This window comes from Pelophylax lessonae (genome assembly GCF_965119305.1).
Source record: "Pelophylax lessonae genome assembly, chromosome: 7".
In the NCBI taxonomy this organism is placed as follows: Eukaryota; Metazoa; Chordata; class Amphibia; order Anura; family Ranidae; genus Pelophylax; species Pelophylax lessonae.
This window is the reverse complement of record NC_138774.1, coordinates 41,910,630-41,933,555: the sequence shown is the minus strand read 5'-3', so window position 1 is coordinate 41,933,555 and position 22,926 is coordinate 41,910,630. Positions and strand designations below refer to the sequence as shown.

Genomic DNA, 22,926 nt, shown 5'->3' with positions numbered 1-22,926 from the left:
GCTCAGTTGATATTAGCCCCAAATCATTTTCCCACCCTGAAGTCGCTTTACTAGGGTTGCCTTTATAAAATTCCAATATTAACATATTGTAACATTGAGATATAAAACTTTTAGAGCTGTCTGTTGTATAAGATTAAATATAGGAGTAGGAGACAGCCGCCATTCCGGCATTTCCCCCTGCGCCCTGACTGCATGTTTTAATTGCAAGTAGTAAAACTGCATATGATTGAGTAGAGAGTATTCAGCTTGCAGGGACGCAAAAGGTATCAGGAACACCATCTCGCAAGATCTGGGACATCCATACTATCCCACACCTCTTCCATCGAATGCCATGCACCAATTTCCCTATCTCTGGATAATTGTTGTTTTTCCAGATCGGGCTGTACTTCGTATACCCGGTAGCATGCTGTAAGTATTTGGCCTTTATTATTCCAGATTTTTTGAATGAGGCTTTATGTCAGCAGGATTTTATTTGGTTTGGCGAGACTAAGGGCTTCAAGGCCTTCAGAGATAGAGTCTTTCTTGATATAGGTAAGTATAATGCATGTCGTATAGGGCATAGGATCTATAACATGTTTCGCCACTGCAAAGTTGGGGCTTTTTAAGTGTTGCAGTTGAGCTGCTATATAGTATAGCCAGGGGTTAGGGAGGGCAAGACCCCCCCCCATCCTTAGGCTTTTGCAGTTGTTCCAGTTTACTTCTTGGTGTACGTTTCCCCCATAACAAGGTTCTAAATATAGAGTTTACTATTCTGAATGTTTTGAAGGGTATAGCAGTCGGGGAATTATGCAAGGGATAGAGAAGCTGGGGCATTAGTATCATCTTGATAAGATTCGCCCTACCTGTGACTGACAGTGGCAATTTATTCCAAATTTTATTTTTATCCCGAAGTTTGTGTAAAAGCGGAGTAATGTTTAATGCGCCATATTCTAAGGGGGAGGATGTCACGTATATCCCCAGGTATTTAACCACTTGCCGACCGCCGCACGACTATCTACGTGGGCGGTCAGCCCCTCACAGGCAAAGTGATGTAGGTCTACGTCGCTCGCCTGTGAGGGTTTAGGGAGCGAGCGCGCGCCGCCGGAGGCGCGCTCCCGCTCCCGCGTGGTCACGGACCCCCCCGCGCGTGTGACCGGCGGACCCGATCGCCGCCGGCCACTCTGCGATCGGCGGGGGAGAGGGAGAAAGTCAGGCAGCTTGTGTAAACAAGCTGCCTGTCATTCTCCTCTCTGTATGAGAGATGATCACATGGATCTACTATGTAGATCCATTGATCACTCTGCATACAGTTGAAGCCACAGCCAATCACAGTTAGAATCACGCCCCTAGGGACACACACAGCCCCTCCCTCTCAAATAAAGTTAACCCCTTCACTACCAGTGTATTTTTACAGTAACAGTGCATATATATAGCACTGATTACTGTAGAAATGTCACTGGTAACCCCAAAAGTGTCAAAAATGTCAGTCAAGGGTCCGATCTGTCTGCCGCAATGTCGCAGTACCGCAAAAAAAATCGCAGATCGCCGCCATTACGCGTTAAAAAAAAAAACAACAAAAATGACAAAAATCATTCCCTTTGTTAGTAAACGCAATAACTTTTGCGCAAACCAATCAAAATACGCTTTTTGCGATTTTTTTTACCAAACATAGGTAGCATAAAACAAATTGGCCGAAAATATTAAAAAATTTTGATTTTTACATTTTTTGGGGGGGAATTTCATATAAAAAAAAGGGAAAAATATTGCTATTTTTGCAAAATTTACGCTCTTTTTTTGTTTATAGTGCGTGATCAAAAAATCGCACAGGTGATCAAATACCGCCAAAAGAAAGCTCTGTTTGTGGGAAAAAAAGGACGCCAAATTCGTTTAGGTACAGCATCGCACGACCGCGCAATTGTCCGTTAAATTCACGCAGTGCCGAATCGCAAAATACCCTCTGGTCGTTTAGCAGCCAAATCCTCCGGGGCTTAAGTGGTTAAATTTGTCAGTAATAGGAATGGGACATGTGGGGGCTACTATTTGCGTAGAGTCTTCATCCAGAAGGAGCAACGCTGATTTGGTCCAATTGATCTTCAGTCCAGAATATTGGCCGAAATCAAGAATAAGGTTCGTAACAGTCTACAGAGATAAATTAGTGTCTCCTAGTAGCAGCAACATGTCATCTGCATATAGCATAATTGTTTCCTGGATTTCGCCATATCGGAACACCGCCACTAGGGTGGTTAGCTCTTATGAGGACAGCTAGTGGCTCGATGACGAGGGCGAATAGTAATGGGGACAGGGGGCAGCCCTGCCTAGTTCCCCTGCACAGAGGAAATGAAGAGGAAATCATATCCAGAATTCTTAGGGATGAAGTTGGTGCACTATATAAAAGGCTAACCCAGGATATGAACTGTGTTTCAAACCCAAATTTACCAATATCAGCCAGAGATAATTCCATTCTACACCGTGTGCATCTAGGGACAGTAGAGCTCTATTGCCAGTGTTATCTGCTGGGGTCTGAATATTAATAAAAAGTCTTCGCCGGTTACCTCCTGCTAACTTTCTGAGCATGAATCCTGCTTGAGCCTGATGTACTACCGACGATACAACCTCATTCAATCTAAGAGCCAAGACTTTCACTAATATTTTTATGTCGCTCTGGAGCAAGGAAATCGGTCTATAAGACCCTGGGTCCAGGGGGTCTTTGTCTGGTATAAAAAGAAGAACCACCATAGCTCGGTTCATGATGCCGGTAGTTGGCCTTCCTTCAGCGAAGCATTAAATACTTTTAACAGGTGTGGTAATATCGTCTCCCCATATCTGATGTTATGGCGATTTTTCTACCACTTCACTTATTCACTTAATAATAAATCTAATAAGTGATTATAACCTTTTTTCTATAAAATAATCTAGCCAATGCTGTTGAGGCTATTACTATTAGAATCAATAATGAATGATAACTGCTAAAAAAATAAAGATCTAATTTATTTTACAGAAAAGATACTTTGAATTAATCATCAATAATCAAATATAACGTAGATGGTAAAATCTTAAAAACAGTGATGTTACAAATATAGGGTTTTGCCAATGGACAAAGGGTTACACAAAGCAATAGGGATACACGAGACAAAAGGGTTACCTCACACAGAGACTTTCTACGTTACCATCGTGTGTCCAGCCAGAGAGTCAAAGAGGAGATATGAGAGTCTGGCTAGCCTTTTTATTGTCTCACATCCACCCACCCAGGTAGGGACACTCCCTTTTAGCATATCAACAAGTGGGGGGGAGAAGGGAGGGTTTCCATAGCAAAAAAAGTTCCTTTCAACACACTACCATTTATGGTCAAGTACTTCCTCTTCCTCAACCCCCCCACTTCACATTTAACACACTACCATTTATGGTCAAGTACTTCCTGTTCCTCAACCCCCCCCCCCCCCCACATCCCCCAAGTCTATTGAAACCGACCCTCCACGTGCAACCATTTGGTCAAAAGAAGAGAAATTTACACAGCTTTGTGCGGCTATTTCACTGTAAGTCACAAAAAAAAAGTTCAATATATAAAGTTAATTTCAGGTTAAAAATATTTAGAGACTTTAATATTTCCATTTCATTTCCCCCTGAAGTTCGTTCTTGAACTTATGATTTTGTACCCACCCACAACAGCCCAGAAGGCCCAACCCCCCCACCACCACTGCAGCCTCCACTTCTTTTCTTGAACAGGACAAAACTCTTTATCTGTTCTTATGAACACATCAACATAGACTTGAGACTGAGAAGCCATAGAAATCCTGGTGTCTCTGAGAACTCACATCCGGACCAAGAGTGCATGTGCAGCGATGTTTATTCACTCCTCTTCCTTGGAAGAGCGGAACTCCAACATCGATGGCGGGATCCTGGCATCTTTTAGCCCCGTAAGGGAATGCTGTGTGATGTTTGCAAAGATGAACCGCAAACATCGCGAGATGCCACTTTTCAACATGATTAAGGAAAGTCCAGTCTTGCACCTTTGTCTCAAGCTATGGCATGGTGGTCGTTGTTGCTTCTTCAGGTGGTGGTAGGGAAGGCCTCCGGAAAGTCGTGCATGAATACAAAAATAAAAGGGCGAATGTCAGAGTACAATTATTGGGGGGGGGGGGGGAATCAAGATTGATGCAGTTGTGTGGCCATTAAGGATTATTACTTATAAGGGTTATAATATTGACAGGTAAAGCTCAGGTTAAAGCAGTAGGCAGACTGAGGGATGTAAAATATAACATAAGACCTGGATATACAGGGATACCCTGGTTTCGATGGTTGTTAAATATGGTTCTGTGGGTCCCCACCTGACTTCTGAGGCTGAGTCGGGAAGAATGTCATAATTCACAACAAAAAAAATTATATGACAGGTGTCTTAGTTACATTATCTAAGAAAATAGAAGATAGAAATCAAAAGAACAACTTAGAGAGCATTTTATTAAACTAGGAAAGGGAAGAAAGATAGGGAAGTAAAGAGAAATGGACAAGAAGGATAATACAAATAAATATGAAAAATAAAAATAAATAAAAAATATAAAAATTTAAAAAATATATAAAAAAAAAAATATATATATATATATATATATATATATATATAAATAAACTACAGATTTAATGCTGCTCCAACTAAGATTTTTATTTAACACATTCAACTTTGAATAGTTACAGAGCATTGAATCTGTATTAAAAGAAAAAAAGAAATTCACTAATCAGTTGCCCTGAAAACTATTGTTGACTGCACTGAAAAAGGGCAAACAAAACGAAAACATTGCAGCAATTACTTCACAAAAAGGGCAACTCCTCTCCCGCACCTCCAAGCGTTCAATCAGAGCCCTTATCATTTACACGTACACCCTCGTGCAATGAGGCGCAACTGAGCAGTACAGATGATTTCTCATTTTATTTTAATTATACTGTTCATATCAGTCTCATCAAAGTGTTAGTACAGACAAAAGGTAAAAAAAAATGAAAGTTCTTTAAAAGCTTGGTAGTCTGGGTTATAAGGGATACAGAGGTGAAAACAAAGACATAGCACTTCATAGATCAGCTCTGTCTTCCATATAAACATTTACCCAAACATTGAAAACTCCTCACACAAGGGGCACCATCTGTTATGGTGATTTTTTTTCCACCACTTCACTTATTCATTTAATAATAAATCTAATAAGTGATTATAACCTTTTGTATATAAAATAATCTAGCCAATGCTGTTGAGGCTATTACTATTAGAATCAATAATGAATGATAACTGCTAAAAAAAATAAAGATCTAATTTATTTTACAGAAAATATACTTTGAATAATCATCAATAATTAAATATAACGTAGATGGTAAAATCTTAAATACAGTGATGTTACAAATACAGTGTTTGCCAATGGACAAAGGGTAAAGGCCCGTACACACGTACCGATCGTCGGCATACAAACGTCGGTGGACGAAGGATCTGCCGATTGTACGCGTGTTAGTATGGTGCCTCCGACAGATGTCTGCGCACAATCCGCGGACAAAAGTCTTTCGTGCAAACATGAAAATATTTGTATGCCGACACCAGAACGGACGATTGTTCGCCTGTCAGTACACAATTCGGCCGACAGACCGCAGATTTGCAAGACTGGGCATGCTCAGAAAATAGAAAACACAGGGAAAGTTAACCATTACATGACATCACTTCTGCAGTCGGCGGACAAAATTCTTGTGCTGTCCTTGTGCTGTCTTTGCACTTTTCAGCAGACACCGACATCCCGGGGAGAAAAGAGGAACATTTGTAAGCCGACCATCGGTACGTGTGTACGGGGCTTTACACAAAGCAATAGGGATACACAAGACAAAAGGGTTACCTCAAACAGAGACTTTCTACGTTACCATTGTGTGTCCAGCCAGAGAGTCAAAGAGGAGATATGAGAGTCTGACTAGCCTTTTATTGCCTCACATCCACCCACCCAGGGAGGGAAACTCCCTTTTAGCATATAAACAAGTGGGGGGGGAGGGTTTCCATAGAAAAAAAGTTCCTTCCAACACACTACCATTTATGGTCAAGTACTTCCTGTTCCTCAACCCTCCCCACCTCACATCCCCCAAGTATATTGAAACCGACCCCCCCACAGAGCGTGCAACCATATGGTCAAAAGAAGAGAAATTTAGACAGCTGTGTGCGGCTATTTCACTGTAAGTCACAGAAAAAAAAGTTCAATATAGAATGTTCATTTCAGGTTAGAAATATTTAGAGACTTCAATATTTCCATTTCATTGACATAGACCTCCATCGGGATGCCATCATCACCAGGAGCTTTACAGGTAGGAAATATACCGGCCGCCCTCCGAAGCTCCGCCAAAGTGGTAGGAGCGTCCAATTTAGCCCTCTGGGCCATAGTGATAGTGGGAAGTGGAATCCCCTGAATGTAGGACGACAGGTCCTCAAGGGACTGCGTGCTCTGTGGCTGATAAAGGCAGGAGTAGAATTTGGTTAGTTCCTTTATAATTAGTTCAGGCTTATTAACAATCCTACCGGAGTTACTCCTTATAGCCCCTATGGCCAGTGATGTCTGTTGCAACTGGGCAATTTTTGCCAGAAGGCGGCCAGTCTTCTCCCCCTCCTCGAAAAATGCTGCTATGTTAAAGAACCATTTGCGTTCCGCCGAGTAAGCCCGCAGACGGTCCAGTGCACTCTGGGCTGACACCCAGACTTCCCAAGCGGAATCAGAAGGTGTAACTATATATGCTAATTCAAATTGTGTGACCTGTGCCTCCATTTGAGAGAGAAGCTTAGATGACCTCTTTTTTATTGCCTTTATTTCAGTAACAATTATCCCTCTGAGTACTGCCTTGAAGGCCTCCCATTTTTGACCAAGGTTCTCATATGAGTTATGATTTTGGAAGAAGTCCCCAATCTGGGCCACAATCTGATCATGTGAGGTAAACAGTTGTAGCCAGTAGGTATTTAATTTCCAGGGCACCCTGGGGAGGTCCGTCGGAGGACAGAGCTCTAGCTCTGCAACAATTGGGGAATGGTCTGACACGCCTCTAGTATGTTATTTAATATTAGACCCATATCTAAGCATAAGAGTATTGCCCACACATAAGTCTATTCGGGATAGTGATAAGTGTGTTTTAGAAAAGCATGAAAATCTTTTAGTAGTAGGAAATTTATAAACGTCACATGTCCAGCAAACCCACCTCAGACATAAATCCCCAGCACCGTGTCTGTACGCTCCCCTGGAGGATGGACTGGGGGATGGCGATCCAGAAGGGGGTCCAGATAGCAATCAAAATCACCTATTATAAATAGCAGGAGGTCCGGTTTATCTATTAGATAGGTCATAAGAATTTGCAGAACATCTCTTGAAAATGGAGGTGGAATATATACAAATGCTAGTATCATCTTAACGTTACATAATGTACAATAAAGGAACACATAGTGGCCCTCCTTATCAACTCTAGAGTCCAGCTCCTGGAACAACACTGATCTATGTACCAATACACTGACACCCAGAGAATAAGTGCAGCAAAAAGAACCTCGCGCTTATGGATAAAATAATATAAAATATAAAAGTGCATGTGCGACAAAATTAAATTAATATGAGCTGCTGCTAACATAAAAGTGCCTGTGCCTTTAAATAGAACATACCAAAAGATGTCAGCGCTGCTAAATATGCAAATAAAGTGCCAACTGTGCCTCCTCTGTATAATGCAATAAACAGTGCAATCCTATAAGACATGAAATATCCATATCCATGTGTATATAAAAGTTAATAAACGATAACAGTCAATAATCAAATACAATAATCAAAGTCCATATAAAGTGCTCTCAGTGCAGTAAGTGCTTAATAAATGCTTCTTTGAGTGCTGTAAATGTGCTCCAAATAGTGTTCCCCTATGGCGATCCTACTCACCAGAAAGGTGAAGATCATAAGCCTGGGATTTGAATAAAGGTCCTGGTCCCGTCTGTATGACTGCTGGTGGGGATACGTTGCTTCAGTATGGACTGGTTAAGCTACTGTGTGGCTCCGTGACTCAAAATAAAAAAAAAGGGGATCTCCATGGTGAAGTATGTAAAACAATTTATTCAAAGATAAAATATCCACTCACATTTAAGCATGTGCGGTGCGGTGGTTCCAGTGTACTTCCAGTGTGCATTCCACTGACCAGAAGTGACGTGGTACCCTCTGGATTGGCTAGACGCGTTACATAGTTACATAGTTAGTGAGGTTGAAAAAAGACATCAGTCCATCCAGTTCAACCTATGATGTGTGTGTGTGTGTTTGCTGTTAACCATACATTGTATACCCCTGTATGTTGTGGTCTTTAAGGTGCCCATCTAATCGTTTTTTTGAAACTATCAATGCTCCCTGCTGATACGACTGTTTGCGGAAGAGAATTCCACATCCTTACTGCTCTTACAGTGAAGAACCCCCTGCGTATTTTAAGGTTAAACCGCCTTTCCTCTAGTTTTAGTGAGTGGCCACGTGTCTTATTATATTCCCTTTCTCTGAATAGGTTTTTCCATATGCTAGGGTTGCCAGTACAGTATTTGTACATTGATATCATTTCCCCCCTCAATCGTCTCTTCTCCAGAGAGAATAAGTTCAGTGCTTGTAGTCTTTCCTCATAGCTGATGTCCTCCATTCCCCTAATTATTTTTGTTGCCCTTCTCTGGACGTTCTCTAGTTCCAGCACATCCTTCCTGAGGACCGGTGCCCAGAACTGGACAGCATACTCCAAATGTGGCCGGACCAGAGTCTTGTAGAGCGGGAGAATAATCTCTTTATTTCTGGAGTGAATCTCCTTTTTTATACATCCCAGTATTCTGTTGGCTTTGCTCTCAGCGGCTTGGCATTGCATGCCACTGCCAAGCCTATTGTCTACCAGTACCCCCAGGTCTTTTTTCATCCTAGACTCACCCAGAGGTTCCCCCCTAATGAGTAGCTTGCTTTCTGGTTTCTGGCACCCAAGTGCATTACTTTACATTTTTCAACATTAAACCTCATCTGCCATGTAGTTGCCCACCCCATTATTTTGTTCAGGTCCACATGTAAGGTTTCCACATACTGCCCAGAAGATATTGGCATGCTTAGTTTAGTATCATCCACAAATACTGAGATTTTACTCGATATCCCCTCCTCTAGATCATTTATGAATAAATTAAACAGGATTGGCCCCAGGACAGAACCTGGGGGACCCCGCTTTCCACACCCGCCCAATCTGAGTACTCCCCATTAATCACCACCCTTTGCAACCTCCCTAGGAGCCAGTTCTCTATCCAGGTACTCACCTTATGGTCCATACCTACCTTCCTTAGTTTGAACAGTAAGCGTTTGTGGGGAACGGTTTTAAAGGCCTTTGCAAAGTCCAGGTACACCACATCCACAGACTTACCTTTATCTAGGTGGCAGCTCACTTCATCATAGAAGGTTAATAGATTGGTTTGGCAAGAACGATTTTTCATGAATCCATGCTGATTACGACTAATAATACCATTTTCATTACTAAAGTCTTGTATGTGGTCCCTTAACATCCCCTCAAAAATCTTGCAGACTACTTATGTTAGGCTGACCAGCCTATAGTTACCCGGGATATATCTCGGCCCCTTTTTAAATATTGGTACCATATTGTCTTTTTTCCAATCAGCTGGCACCATACCCGTCTGTAAACTATCCTTAAAGATCAATAATAATGGTCTGGCAATCACCTGGCTGAGCTCTTTAAGAACTCTCGGGTGCAAGCCATCAGGTCCCGGTGATTTATTTATGTTAAGTTTCTCTAGTTTAGTTCTAAGTCTATCTTCTGTTAGCCATGGCGGTATTTCCTGAGGTGTGTTGTTTAGTTTGGCCTTACAAGCTGGGTTAGTGTAGCCCCCCCCCCCCCCCCAATTCTTTTGTGAAGACTGAAGAGAAGAAATTATTTAACACTACCGCCTTTTCCCTGTCCTCTGTGGCCAAAACTCCCTTATCGTCGTTTATGGGGCCAATGTGTTCTGGCCTCGCTTTCTTACTGTTTGTATACTTAAAGAATTTTTTGGGGTTCTTTTTACTGTCTTCCGCTATATGTCTCTTGTGTTCTATTTTAGCCACCCTGATTTCGTCTTTACATTTATTATTACACTCTTTGTAATGCTTGAATGCTGCCAATGACCCCTCAGTCATGTATTTTTTGAAGGCCTTTCCTTAAGCATTAATATGCATTTTTATGTTGGAGTTTAGCCACCTAGGGTTTAGTTTTGCTCTTTTAAATGTATTTCCCTTTGGAATGCACTGGTCAATCCCTTTGTTAAGTATGCTCTTGAAGCACTCCCATTTTTCCTCCGTATTCTTTGTTCCCAGGGTTCTATCCCATTTGATATTTTCTAGCAGAGAGCGCAGTTTTGGGAAATTGGCTCTTTTGAAATTCAGTGTTCTTATATTGCCCTTGTGTTTCCTATTACTATAATTAATACTGAAACTAATTGACCTATGCTCACTGTTTCCTAAGTTGCCCCGTATTTCTATATCTGTGAGCAGGTCTGTATTGTTGGAAATCAGTAGGTCAAGTACCGCATTGTTTCTTGTCGGTGCATTCACCATCTGACCGATGAAATTGTCCTGCAAAACATTTAGGAACTGCCGAGCCTTGGCTGAATGCGCGGTTCCTTCTGCCCAGTCTATATCTGGATAATTAAAGTCCCCCATTATAATGACATTTCCCATCCTTGCTGCCAATCCTATCTGTAAAAGGAGGTCCGCCTCCCCCTCCTCCCTCTGGTTGGGGGGGCCTATAGCATACGCCCAATATTACCTTCCCCATAGTGTCTTCCCTTTGAAGTTCTACCCATAGGGATTCTGCCTCGTCCATAGCTCCATTATTAATATCATCCCTCATATTTACCTGTACACTGTTCTTAATTTACAGACATACCCCTCCCCCTTTTTTACCTTCTCTATCTCTGCGATAAAGGGAATACCCCTGAATGGTCTCCATCCAGTCATGAGAGCTGTCAAACTAAGTCTCTGTTATCCCCACAAAATCTAAGTCCTCCTCAAACATCAGTAGCTCCAGCTTTCCCATCTTGTTACCCACATGGAAGAAAAATATATTTTAAATATATTTTAAAAAAACATTCTTAATTTATTTTTCCAAAATTAATTGGAAATATATTTGAAATGCTACAATTTTGGCCATATTCAATATATTTCTAAAACATTTTCCCTAAATATTTTGGAAATATATTTTTCTTCCATATGGGTAGCCAGGCTTCTGGCATTGGTATACAAGCCTCGTAATTTTGTTACCGGTTACATATATCCTCATTTGATGTTTTTAGGCTGCTCTCTTGATTTTTCCCCATACCCACCCTGGGTTTAGGAGCTTCGAACACCCTACCGCTAATGCCCCCATTTCTGCCCTCTGAATCTTGCTTTCCACTGGCTAATTCTACATCTGTACCCTCCCACAGGGCGTTATCAATAGGGGAGCACGTTTACAGCACTCAAAGAAGCATTTATCAAGCACTTAATGCACTGAGAGCACTTTATATGGACTTTGATTATTGTATTTGATTATTGACTGTTATCGTTTATTATCTTCATATACACATGGATATGGATATTTAATGTCCTATAGGATTGCACTGTTTATTGCATTATACAGAGTAAGCACAGTTGGCATTTTATTCGCATATTTAGCAGCGCTGACATCTTTTGGTATGTTCTATTTAAAGACCCAGAGAATAAGGTGTGAGTGGAGTGATAACCCTTTGCTGACCAGGAATATTGTAGAAATCGTGTAGTCTCCTCGGTCAAGTGGGTTTCTTGCAGCCCAACTATGGCCGGGTGAAACTTCCGGAGACACGTAGCGATCATGGTGCGCTTTAGGGGATTATTCACCACCCTAACATTCCACAATATTATTGGTATCGACATTGTGGGTCAATTTGAAATAAGTGAAAGGAGAGGACCACCAATGGATCGTGGGAATGTTCTCTGTCCAGCAGGGCGTTTGTCGGGCTGGTATGTCATGCAAGCCCATCAGAGTACATAAAAGTTGGTGACTTATTTGTGGGTTGGGATACCAAAGTAAGGACTGTAAATGTAAGATACTTGCGGGTTCAATTCCTGTTGAAAGTCAAAACAAACATCATAAACTAAACTGTGCAACTGCGTCATCAGGATAGAATCTTGCACCCCCTTCAGCTGATGCTTGAGTAAAGGAAACTGGAACACCTTGTATTCATCTTCAGCTATTTCGATTGGGGTACAACTTAAAAGAGTAAACAAAAGCAAAAACAAAATGGAAAACCAGTCACGGCAGGTGTGATGATGCTTGTGTAAGCACATATAATGTAGGTATTGAAAAAAGGTAAGTTTGTCACTGTAAGCCTCTCGCTATTCTGCACTATAAGTAATGGGTCCCCAGCCTACTTTGTATAAGAATTCGAGAGAGAAGGCCTAAATCCATAGGTGGTGTAGAATGAACTCTGAAGTTTTCTCAAAGATCAGTCCTCTTCACCACCTCCTTGTCGGCGGCATAAGCTATGCTCATTATGGTCTAACCATGAGGCCGCCTCACTTGCCAATTCAAAAAAGTGAGATTGACCATCTGCGGTGACTCTGAGTTTGGCCGGGTACAGCATAGCATAGGGTAGGTGTAATCAGCGTAGCCTTGCCTTGGCATCATTGAACTTGGATCGATTGCGTTGAACTTGAGCTCAGAAGTCCAGGTATAATGATATCTTGGCTCCATTGTATCGGATATCGGCCTTCTCCCTGGCTAGTCGCAGGATAATTTCTCTATCCTTGTAATTAAGGAGGCATGCTAATATGGGTCTTGGTGGGGAACCCTGTAGCAGCGGGCGGAGAGGTGTACGATGGGTCCTTTCCACCATAAATAGTGGGGTGAAAGCTTCCTTCCCGAAGTTGTCCCGTAACCAGCGCTCCACAAACTCAGTGGGATCCCTACCCTCGGTTTTCTCTGGTATCCCAACGATGTGCACATTATTGCATCTCAGCCTGTTCTCAATGCCGTCTGTCTTATTATGAGAAGCAGCTGCTTGTTGTAGTGCGAGTTTAGTGTCAATGAGAACAGGAGGGAGATGATCTTCCAAGTCGCTAATGGGACTCTCAGTGGCTGTGGCGCACTCCCTAATCTTTTGCAGGTCTTGCCTTAGCAGTGACACCTCCTCTTTCAAGCCCCCTAAGTGCTCTTTAAGATTATCAACTGAAGCTGTGCATTTGTGTACTGCTTTTTGGGTTTCACTGAGGGATGGCTGGGATGCCTGCTCTGTGTCCTGTTCTGAGGATGGGTCCTTGTATTTGTCTCGGGCCACGCTGTGGCTGGGGGGTCTGGGTGCCATCTTGTCCATCCGGCGCTGCGGCCTCCTCTCTGTTTCTGCCCCTCACCATCGCTGTCTCCTGATCAGGATGCCACTGCCAGTAATCCTTGGGGTGTCTGCCTGCAGTTTAAGTGTTTTCTTAGGCCTCCGTTTGTTGTTATCTTGGCTGGGGAGAAGATCTTTGGAGGATTAATAGCAGGAGCTCTGTAAAGCAAGTCTGCTCACATGCCTGTCCTGGCCACGCCCCCCTACAACTAATAAATTAATGTTTGCATAACCATATTTCTTTCTTTGATTAAGTTGGTCCTATGTTTGTAGATTGGTTTCTCCAATCTGGGGCTCACTCAATCTCATAACTTTTACACATTTGGCCATACACACCTACTGGCAAAGTAGTTATCCTGCAATCAGTTTTTTTTTTCCTACCCATTCAATAATGATTGGGTTGGAGAATGGAGGTTACCCTGTGCACATGCGGATTACCAGTAAATTTGACCTATGATGGCATTTCTTGGCCGTACAACTGTAAGGCTGTGATCTGAAAGTCTAAATGTGATTGGTGGCTGTGGTCAACACAGCAGTTCTTATTTAATGCACATTTCAGAAGGAGGACAACTGTGGACTCTGGAAGACAACATGGCTAGCAGTATAGTATGGACATTTATATTGGACACAGTTAATATTTCAGTAGGCATAACGGAACAAATATAAATGTAATAAATACTTTTCACAAAGATGACCTCAGTGTTTTGCATTACAATATCAAATCAGCCATGAGCCATGGATATGAAGAACCATGGAATTTCACCTCTAAAAAATGCAGAATGAATGGCTGCCACAGATACCACCAGCTACTGAATGTATAATACTTAAAGTGTCCCTGTCACTCATATCTGGTGTGTGTGGTATAGATTCTAAAATTCCCTAAAATTTTCTAAAAATCCTATCATCATAGAAGAGCACATGATGTCTACCAACTAATTATGTTTGCATTTATACTGATTCTGGAATATGACAGGTTCTCCGTAATCACAAAGTGTGTATTTCTAAAAAGAATGAAGCAAAGCTGGAATTGTATACAAATAGAGAAAACAGTCTCCATTCTTCTCCTTTGTGGCCCCGCAAAGAACAAAAAGTATATATTTATATAGTCCTATATCAGAAGTTTTGTTACTCTCAGTAAATGTTTTATTATCAGTCCTATCCATAAATGTGAGGAAAGGTACAGTGTTCATCCAATATAAAATGGAGTCTTCACCCAACATGTTTTACACACTGAAAACCTTAATCAGCTTTATGGTACTCTGGTAATACACATCCTTCCTTATTTGTGTATAGAACGGCTTTTGTTTATAACACGAAGGTCATTAGTGCTTCGTGGTGCCACTCCAGGCTGAGGTATAGGGCCCCATGGGCACCCATGAGACCACTGCTCACCATAGCCAAACCTGGTGTGGATGTATACATGTGCAATCCTCAGTCAATGCCACTCCTCAGGCAGTGTCCCCTGACATGTTTTGCCCATAGGGGTTATTTAAGCCCCAGTGGTCAGGGGCATGGCCTGAGGAGCAGCATTGAATGAGGCTTTCACATGTATACATCCACACCAGGATCGGCTATGTTGAGCGGCGGTCTCATGCTTAAAAATATAAAAATTCTTTGCATACCTTGACTGTTTAACATAAAATAGAAGACTTGTGAAAAATAGAATAAAAATATATCTGCAAGCTTCGGAGACAGCTAAGTTCTCCCATTCGCATCACCTGAACAAGAGACCTGAGCTGTTTTGAAAGCTTGCAATTTGTATTGACTCAACCAATAAGAAAGTACTATTTAGGGCCAATTAAATGTTATATGTTATAGTAATGAGCGAAGTGTGGTGTGGTGCATTAAAGAGGAAGTAAACCCTCCTCTACAACTTGTACCTATAGGTAAGCCTATGATAAGGCTTACCTATAGGTACTGTAAATATCTCCTAAACATGTACCGTTTAGGAGATATTTACCTTACATGCAGCCAGTGACGTCACTGGCGCATGCGCTCTGAAGGAACGGCCACTCGTGCCGTTCCTTCAGAGTCCCGTGCCGTGACTGTCGGCTCTCGCGCGCGTGCGTGGGAGTGACATCACCGCGGCTCCGGCCAATCAGATGGCCAGATGCCGCGATCCCGGAAGACGGGCGACTGGACATGTCGCCCATCATAGAGGTGAGTGAGCGGCACGGCGGGGGCTCGTTCTAAGGTAAGTATTGCATAATGAGCTAGTATGCGATGCATACTAGCTCATTATGTCTTTCTCTTGCAGGGTGAAAAAAATAAAAAAAAAATAATTCGAGTTTACAACCTCTTTAAGGTGCTATTCATTAAGCAAATCACCCCAATGCAATTTAACAATAGCAGGCATTGCACCTGCACTGCAACACACAATGGCACACTTGTCCTGCACTGCATTGGAAAAAAAAGTGTCAGGTCCATTTTTCATGCTATGAGGCACTGCCAGACCGTTTAAAATAAATTGGCTACCTTAATGCAGTACATCCTAAAGAATGGTAATGCATTGCATTTACACAGTTGAATTACAAAAACGCCTAATGTGACTTGGCCCCCAATATGTCCAGGGAAATAAAGTTAATTGACAAAAAATATGAGTGGTGACTGCAGGGCTGTTTTTAACCACTTGCCTACTAGGCACTTATACCCTTTTCCTGCCCAGGCCAATTTTCAGATTTCAGCGCTCTCACACTTTGAATGACAATTGCGTGGTCATGCAACACTGTACCCATATTAAATTTTTATCATTTTTCACACAAATAGAGCTTTCTTTTGGTGGTATTTAATCACCACTGGCGTTTTTGTATTTTTTCTAAACAAAAAAAAAAAAGACCGAAAACTTGCGCTGATGAGGCTGCACTGATGGGCACTGATAAGATGGCACTGATGAGGCGGCACTAAAGGGCTATGATAGGCGGCACTAAAGGGCTCTGATAGGCAGCACTGATAGGTGACACTAATGATGAGGCAATGATGGGCACTGATTGGCAGCACTGATGGGCACTGATAGGTTGCGATGGTGAGCACTGATGAGACTGCACTGATAATCAGAAAACGTATAATCAGTGCCGACGTCCCTTTAACAGAAGCGGGTTATCTGCTTTGCTATTCTCTCCTCACGCTGACTGTGAGGAAAGAAAATCCGATAACCAGCTTCTGTTTACATCCTGTGATCAGCTGTCATTGGCTCTTTACCCTGATCTGTGAAGGACTCAGTGATCACAGAGCGCGCTGCCCACATGCTGCAGGGGATGCATGGGAAGTGCAGACACAGAAGGATGTCCATGTACGCCCTCCCAGCATTGTAAGCCCATGCTGTAGACATCTTTCGGCTAAAGCGTGGGAAGGAAGTGGTTAAATGGGTAAAAACTGTATTAGCCCAGGAAAACCTGGGGGCCACCAAGTGACTAAGTGGGTAGAAGTAGGTGAAGGTCTGAGTTTAAGGACCTCCTGACTTCATGTTCACAATTTTTATAGTGAATACCATATATTATCAAAGATGGGATTTACAACCTTCCTTGGACATATGAGGCAGTGTCTAGTTGGTTTTCTTTGGGCAACATGTGTCAAATCAAATGTAGCAACATTTAGAACATTAATAGAGAACTGAAAACTTACATTCAGGCCTTCAATTCCATGCAGTTGTCAGAAGCGGTGTCGGAAGCTGTAAAATATAAAGCAATGATTACCATGTGCTTCTATTATAGTACTAACTTGCTTTAGGTGAATGTAGCCATATTAGTGCACTTGCGACAGAAACAATTGAGTATGTTAGTACTGTCCGTAATAATTTTTTTATTTGCACTAAGATGGCTATATCAGGGTTGAGATGGAACCATCCAGCATTCGGCTTGGGTGCTTCCGTCAGTATACAGCTTCCTCCAGTCTGGACCCAAGAACCAGGTATTATGGCTGAGCACCCACGAACTAGACGACACTAGCTTAGGTGCAAACTGGAACTTGAACTCTTTATTGTATACTCACACAGAATATATAGCACAAGATCAGGAAGAGCCTGATCACATTATTGTATACAATGCAAACTATACACTGGAATATAATTAACATAGCTAAGGAACAGCCAACATAAACATTAAGCTAATTAAAGTGGAGCTCCACCCAAAAGGGGAAGCCCTGCTTATTTGCCTCCTTCCCCCCTCCACTGCCACATTTGGCACCTTTCGGGGGAGCAGGTACCTGGTTTTGACAGGTACCCGCTCCCACTTCCAGCTGACTTCGCTGCAGCGAACTCATCCAGAAGTCTGGCCCCCCACTCCTACTTCCCACGACACTGGGCCATTCACAAAGTGCAGCGCGCTGTTTCAAGCATGCACAGTAGGGAACCGGCTTTTATCATACCCAAGATGGAGGCAGCAGCCCCTTGAGAGCAGATTAAAAAATCAGCTTGGCCTAAGATACCGCTGGATTTGTGGACAGGTAAGTGTTCTGATATTAAAAGTCAGAAGCTACAGTATTTGTAGCTACTGACTTATTTTTTCTGAAGGAGCATGGATCTACGCTTTAAACAACTAGTCACTTAAACAAGCCTAGTTGCCTAGACCCCTGGTCCTCAACCCTGGTCCTCAGGGCCCACTAACAGGCCAGGTTTGCAAGATAACTGAAATACATCCCAGGTGATATAATTTGCTGCTCAATGATTGCAGTACTCTAGCCTGCATCTCCCCAAGGTAATACCTAAAATCTGGCCTGTTAGTGGGCCCTGAGGACCGGAGTTGAGGACCACTGGCCTAGACCATTTGGCACCAAGCCCACAACCCTGGATTCACAACGTACATTACACATTATCATAAGCATAAACACATAACATCCCACATTGGTTTGATAACGAGGTAAAGTGGACACAATTATAATAATAATCACATCTCTAAAAGATGAGCAGGCAGACAGAAACAATAAGTGACTCAATTAAAAATGGGAATTCACACCTAGAAGGCACACAATGGGGCAAAGACACAGATAACAATGAACAGATTATAGCAGGAGACCCTAATATCAGGTTGGTCTGAGCTGATCATATTACCATCTGTTCTGAGTCTCACGGTCTAAAGCATTTATTGCTGGTTTGGGCACAAAGGACCCAAAATCTGTATCCCGGACCTGAATTCCCAAAGTCTGGAGACCACTCCAAGGGTCCCCCAGGCACATAACTGCCAAGAATAGAGCCCCCTTAAAAGTCAGGGCCCATAGTAGGCAACGGGCCACCCCACTGTCCCCTCCAAAAGCCCCTGTGATGGTTGGGTCTGTCACAAGTGTAATATCAGATAAATCTCACACACATGGCCAGTATACAGAGCACTTGAATGGTGTAACAAGATAGATGGCAGAGGTGGCAATCACTACTATAGCTATGGTGAGGCCCTGCACTGACTTTAATACAAGAACATGGGTCTCTTTCCTTCTCATTACAACAATAACAATATTAGTATGATGTGTTTGTCAGTTAGGTGATGTTTGTATGATAAAAAACTGAATTTTTGTAAAATCTTACCTGTAAAATTCCTTTCTCTGAGTCCTCCGACAGTCGCCGCCTCCTCTAAGTCATCACTGTTGGGTATTGTCTTCCCATCCGCAAGAGTAGCTAGGCATATAGACTTAGTCCAAAGACAAAGACATTAGCATATAACCACCCATGGGGGCTGTCCCATCTGGTCAATACCCCCCCTGCATCACCACTCCCAACTCAGTTTGGTAGCATAGCAATAGGTAATAAGAACCCCAAAAGAGGGGGCGGGGCGGTGACTGTCGGAGGACTCAGAGAAAGGAATTTTACAGGTAAGATTTTACAAAAATTCAGTTTTCTCTTACGTCCTCCGACAGTCGCCGCCTCCTCTAAGTCATCACTGTTGGGATGTCCCAAAGCAGTATAGACATGAGGGGTGGGAGACGCAACCGTAGAAAAGGCAACGTAGTACCCACATCAGAGAAAGGAATCTTACATGCACCGTAAGAGAACCAACTGGGCAACAGAACCAACAATGCTCAACAGGAGCAACAGCCCAGGAAAGCAAATACCAACAGCCAGGGACCCAGAAAAAATTCAAGGGTCCTTCATGGCACTGCCGCACTGAGAACTTTGCGGCCAAAGGAAGCATCAGCTGATGCCAGAACATCTACTTTGTAGAATTTGGAAAAGGTGTGCACCGACGACCAAGTCGCAGCCTTGCACACCTGGGCCACCGAGGCCCGATGCCAATAGGCCCAGGACGCACTCAAAGACCTGGTAGAGTGCGCCTTAGCAGGGAAGGGATGAACCCGTTCCTTCAAGGCATAAGCCTGCTCAATGGTCTGTCTGATCCATTTGGCAATAGTTGCTGCCGACGCAGCCATGCCCTTCCGAGATCCCTCAGGAAGGACAAATAGGGAATCCGTCTTCCGAAAAGATTCCGTAGACGACAGGTAAACCCTGATCGCCCTGACAACATCCAAGGAATGCAAGGCAATCTCCTTTGGATGTTTAGGCTTCGTACAAAGCGAAGGCAGGACAATGTCCTCATTAAGGTGGAACTCAGAGATCACCTTGGGAAGGAAGGATGGGGGTGGTCGCAAAACCACCTTATCCTTGTGAATTATCAAGTAAGGGGAGCGGCAAGACAACGTCGCCAGCTCCGACACTCTGCGAGCCGAAGTGATCGCCACTAGAAAAGCAACCTTTTTCGACAGCAGAGGCAACGATATCTCCCGGATGTTCTCAAAGGGAGCACGCTGTAACACGGACAGAGCCAAGTTCAAGTTCCATGGAGGTAAAGGCTCCTTCCTGGGGGGAGCCAAATGTCGCACACCTTGAATATAGGTGCGAACCAAGGAATGAGATGCCACAGGGCGTTGGAAAAGGACCGCCAGTGCAGACACCTGGCCCTTTATCGTGGCCAGCGCCAGGCACTGATCCACTCCAGACTGGAGGAAAGCCAACACTCCCGACACCGAGTAAGAACGAGGAGAGAACCCCCTGGACACACACCAGGCGAAATAAGCTTTCCAGGTACGGTAATAGATCTTACCAGAGGAGGATTTCCTAGCCTTGATTAGGGTAGGGATAACCTCAGGGGAGAGACCCGTGTCCCTCAAGACCTGGGTCTCAACAGTCAGGCCATTAAAGCCAGCGACTGTAAAGCCGGATGGAAGATCGGACCTTGAGACAGGAGATCTTCCCGCAGAGGCAGACGCCACGGAGGCGCCACTGCCAGGTGAACAACGTCGGCGTACCAGGACCGGCGAGGCCAGTCCGGAGCCACCAGAATCACCATGTGCGGTTCCGAGGCCAATCTGCGGAGGAACCGGGATAGTAACTGAATTGGAGGAAAGGCGTACATCAGGCGATACTGATGCCAAGGGGCCACCAACGCATCCGAGGCATCCGCCAACAGATCGCACGTTCTTGCCACAAACCTTTCCACCTTTTGATTTAGCCGGGATGCGAACAGATCCACGTCCGGGGATCCCCACCTCGCACACAGCATCTGAAAGACCTCCGGGTGTAGGGACCATTCCCCCTGGTCCAGGGTCTGGCGGCTCAGATAGTCGGCCTGCCAATTTTCTACACCCGGAATGTGAACAGCTGAGATCGCCAGGACATGAGTCTCAGCCCAAGACAGAATGTTGGTCACCTCTCGGGCAGCTCGAGCACTCCTGGTGTCCTCCTGGTGGTTGATGTAAGCCACCGCGGTAGCATTGTCCATCTGTACGTGGACAGGTAGGCCCCGTAGACGGTCCGACCACTGGAAGAGACAGAGTTTGATCGCTCGTAATTCCAGCACATTTATCGGGAGGGAGGACTCCTCCTCCGACCAAGTGCCCTGGGCAGACAGGTTGTCCAGGACTCCACCCCAGCCCGACAGGCTGGTGTCCGTGGTAACCACCGTCCACACCAACGGACGGAAGGACTTGCCTTCCGTCACCGACGGGGACTGGAGCCACCACAGAAGAGCCAATCTGGTCAGATGACCCAAGGAGACACCCAGATCCAAGGACTGAGGTAGTCTGTCCCACCTGGCCAGGATCTCCGTCTGGAGAGCCCGCGTGTGGAACTGAGCAAAGGGTATCGCCTCGAAGGCCGAAACCATCAACCCCAGGCCCCGCATACAGGTCCTGAGTGACGAGGACGGGTTGTCCCTGAGGGACCTGAGCTCATCCCCCAAAGTCCGGAGCTTGTCCTCCGGCAAGAACACCTTTGCCTGAGCAGTCCAGAACCATTCCCAGGTAGGGAAGGCGAAGCGATAGAGACAACGCCGATTTATGAACATTGATGGTCCATCCGAACTCCTGGAGCATCTGTACCGTGATGGACAGATCGCGCACAAGGTCCTGGCTGGCACGTGATCTCAGAAGCAGATCGTCCAGGTAACCCAAGACCGCAATGCCCTGGGCCCTCAGCAGGCCCAGAACCGGCGCCAACACTTTGGTAAACACCCTTGGTGCCGAAGCGAGACCGAAAGGTAACGCCACAAACTGGTAGTGGTCCTCTGCGATAGCAAACCGAAGGTACCGCTGATGACCCTCGAAAATGGGGATGTGCAGGTACGTATCCTTCAGATCTATCGAAGCCAGGAATTCTCCTGGACTCAAGGAGGCCACTACCGAATGGAGAGACTCCATTCGAAACTTCCCGAACACGCACAAAGCGGTTCAGCGCTTTCAGGTCCAGAATAGGACGCACTTTGCCCTCCTTCCTGGGCACAGTGAACAGATTCGAATAAAACCCCCGAAACCTGTCCAGATGAGGCACCGGGACAATCACTCCCTGAGCAAGCAGGTCCTGCACCGCTTGATGCAAGTCCTGCAGACGCCCCGGAAGCAGATGAAGATTGGAGGGAAAAAATCTGTCCGCCGGCCAGGAAAGGAATTCGATCTTGTAACCCGATCGAACGATTTCCTGAACCCACCTGTCCGATATCCGGAGCAGCCAAGGTTGGAGGAAACCGCGCAAACGTCCCCCCACCCCAGAAATGGGTGAGGGCACCCCTTCAGGCAGAGGCGGATTGACCCGCTGAGCCGGCATTGCCGGACTTCTGCTACCCGCCCAGGGCTTCTTCTGGTTGCCCTGGGCCTTGAAGGGCTTGCACGTGGATTGGTTCCGAAAGGCACGAAAGGACCCCTGATTGGATCTAGCCGCAGAACCCCGCTTGCCTCGAAAAGACTTGTTCTTCGGGTTCTGGGGCAGCATAGTGCTCTTGCCCCCCGTGACGCCTTTTACCAGGGTGTCCAACACCTCGCCAAAAAGGCGAGAACCAGCATAGGGAAAATCAGCAACAGTTTTCCTTGAGGACTGGTCTGCCGACCAGCTCTTCAGCCATATCAGTTGCCGGTTAAGCACCGCGACACTAGAGCGGCGAGCCACCAAGGGGGCCTCATTCAAGGCTGCATCACACAAGTACATGACTCCTTGGTGGATCTGATCCACCATTTCCAGCCGGGCAGGCGGAACACCATCAGACACGAGATTGCTCCTAAGCATCTTAATCCAATCAGCCACCGCCTGAGCCACCAGAACGGAAGCGAAAACGGTTTTGAGCAACGAACCCGCCACTGTATAGGAATGGCGAGCTAGAGACTCCAACCGCCGG

The 22,926-nt window shown here is 44.7% G+C and overlaps 1 protein-coding gene across 1 annotated transcript in view; it reads right to left on the bottom strand.

Annotated features, from left to right (window-relative positions):
- Positions 1-16,965: 16,965 nt before the first annotated feature.
- Positions 16,966-22,926, bottom strand: part of LOC309559758 (class I histocompatibility antigen, F10 alpha chain-like) — a gene marked incomplete at its 3' end in the record, with an annotated part of 301,690 nt that continues 295,729 nt past the window's right edge. The window contains exon 6 of the mRNA XM_082263194.1: positions 16,966-17,009. Within this exon, the coding sequence (XP_082119320.1) occupies positions 16,966-17,009 (44 nt within the window). The remainder of the gene's footprint in view (positions 17,010-22,926) is intronic.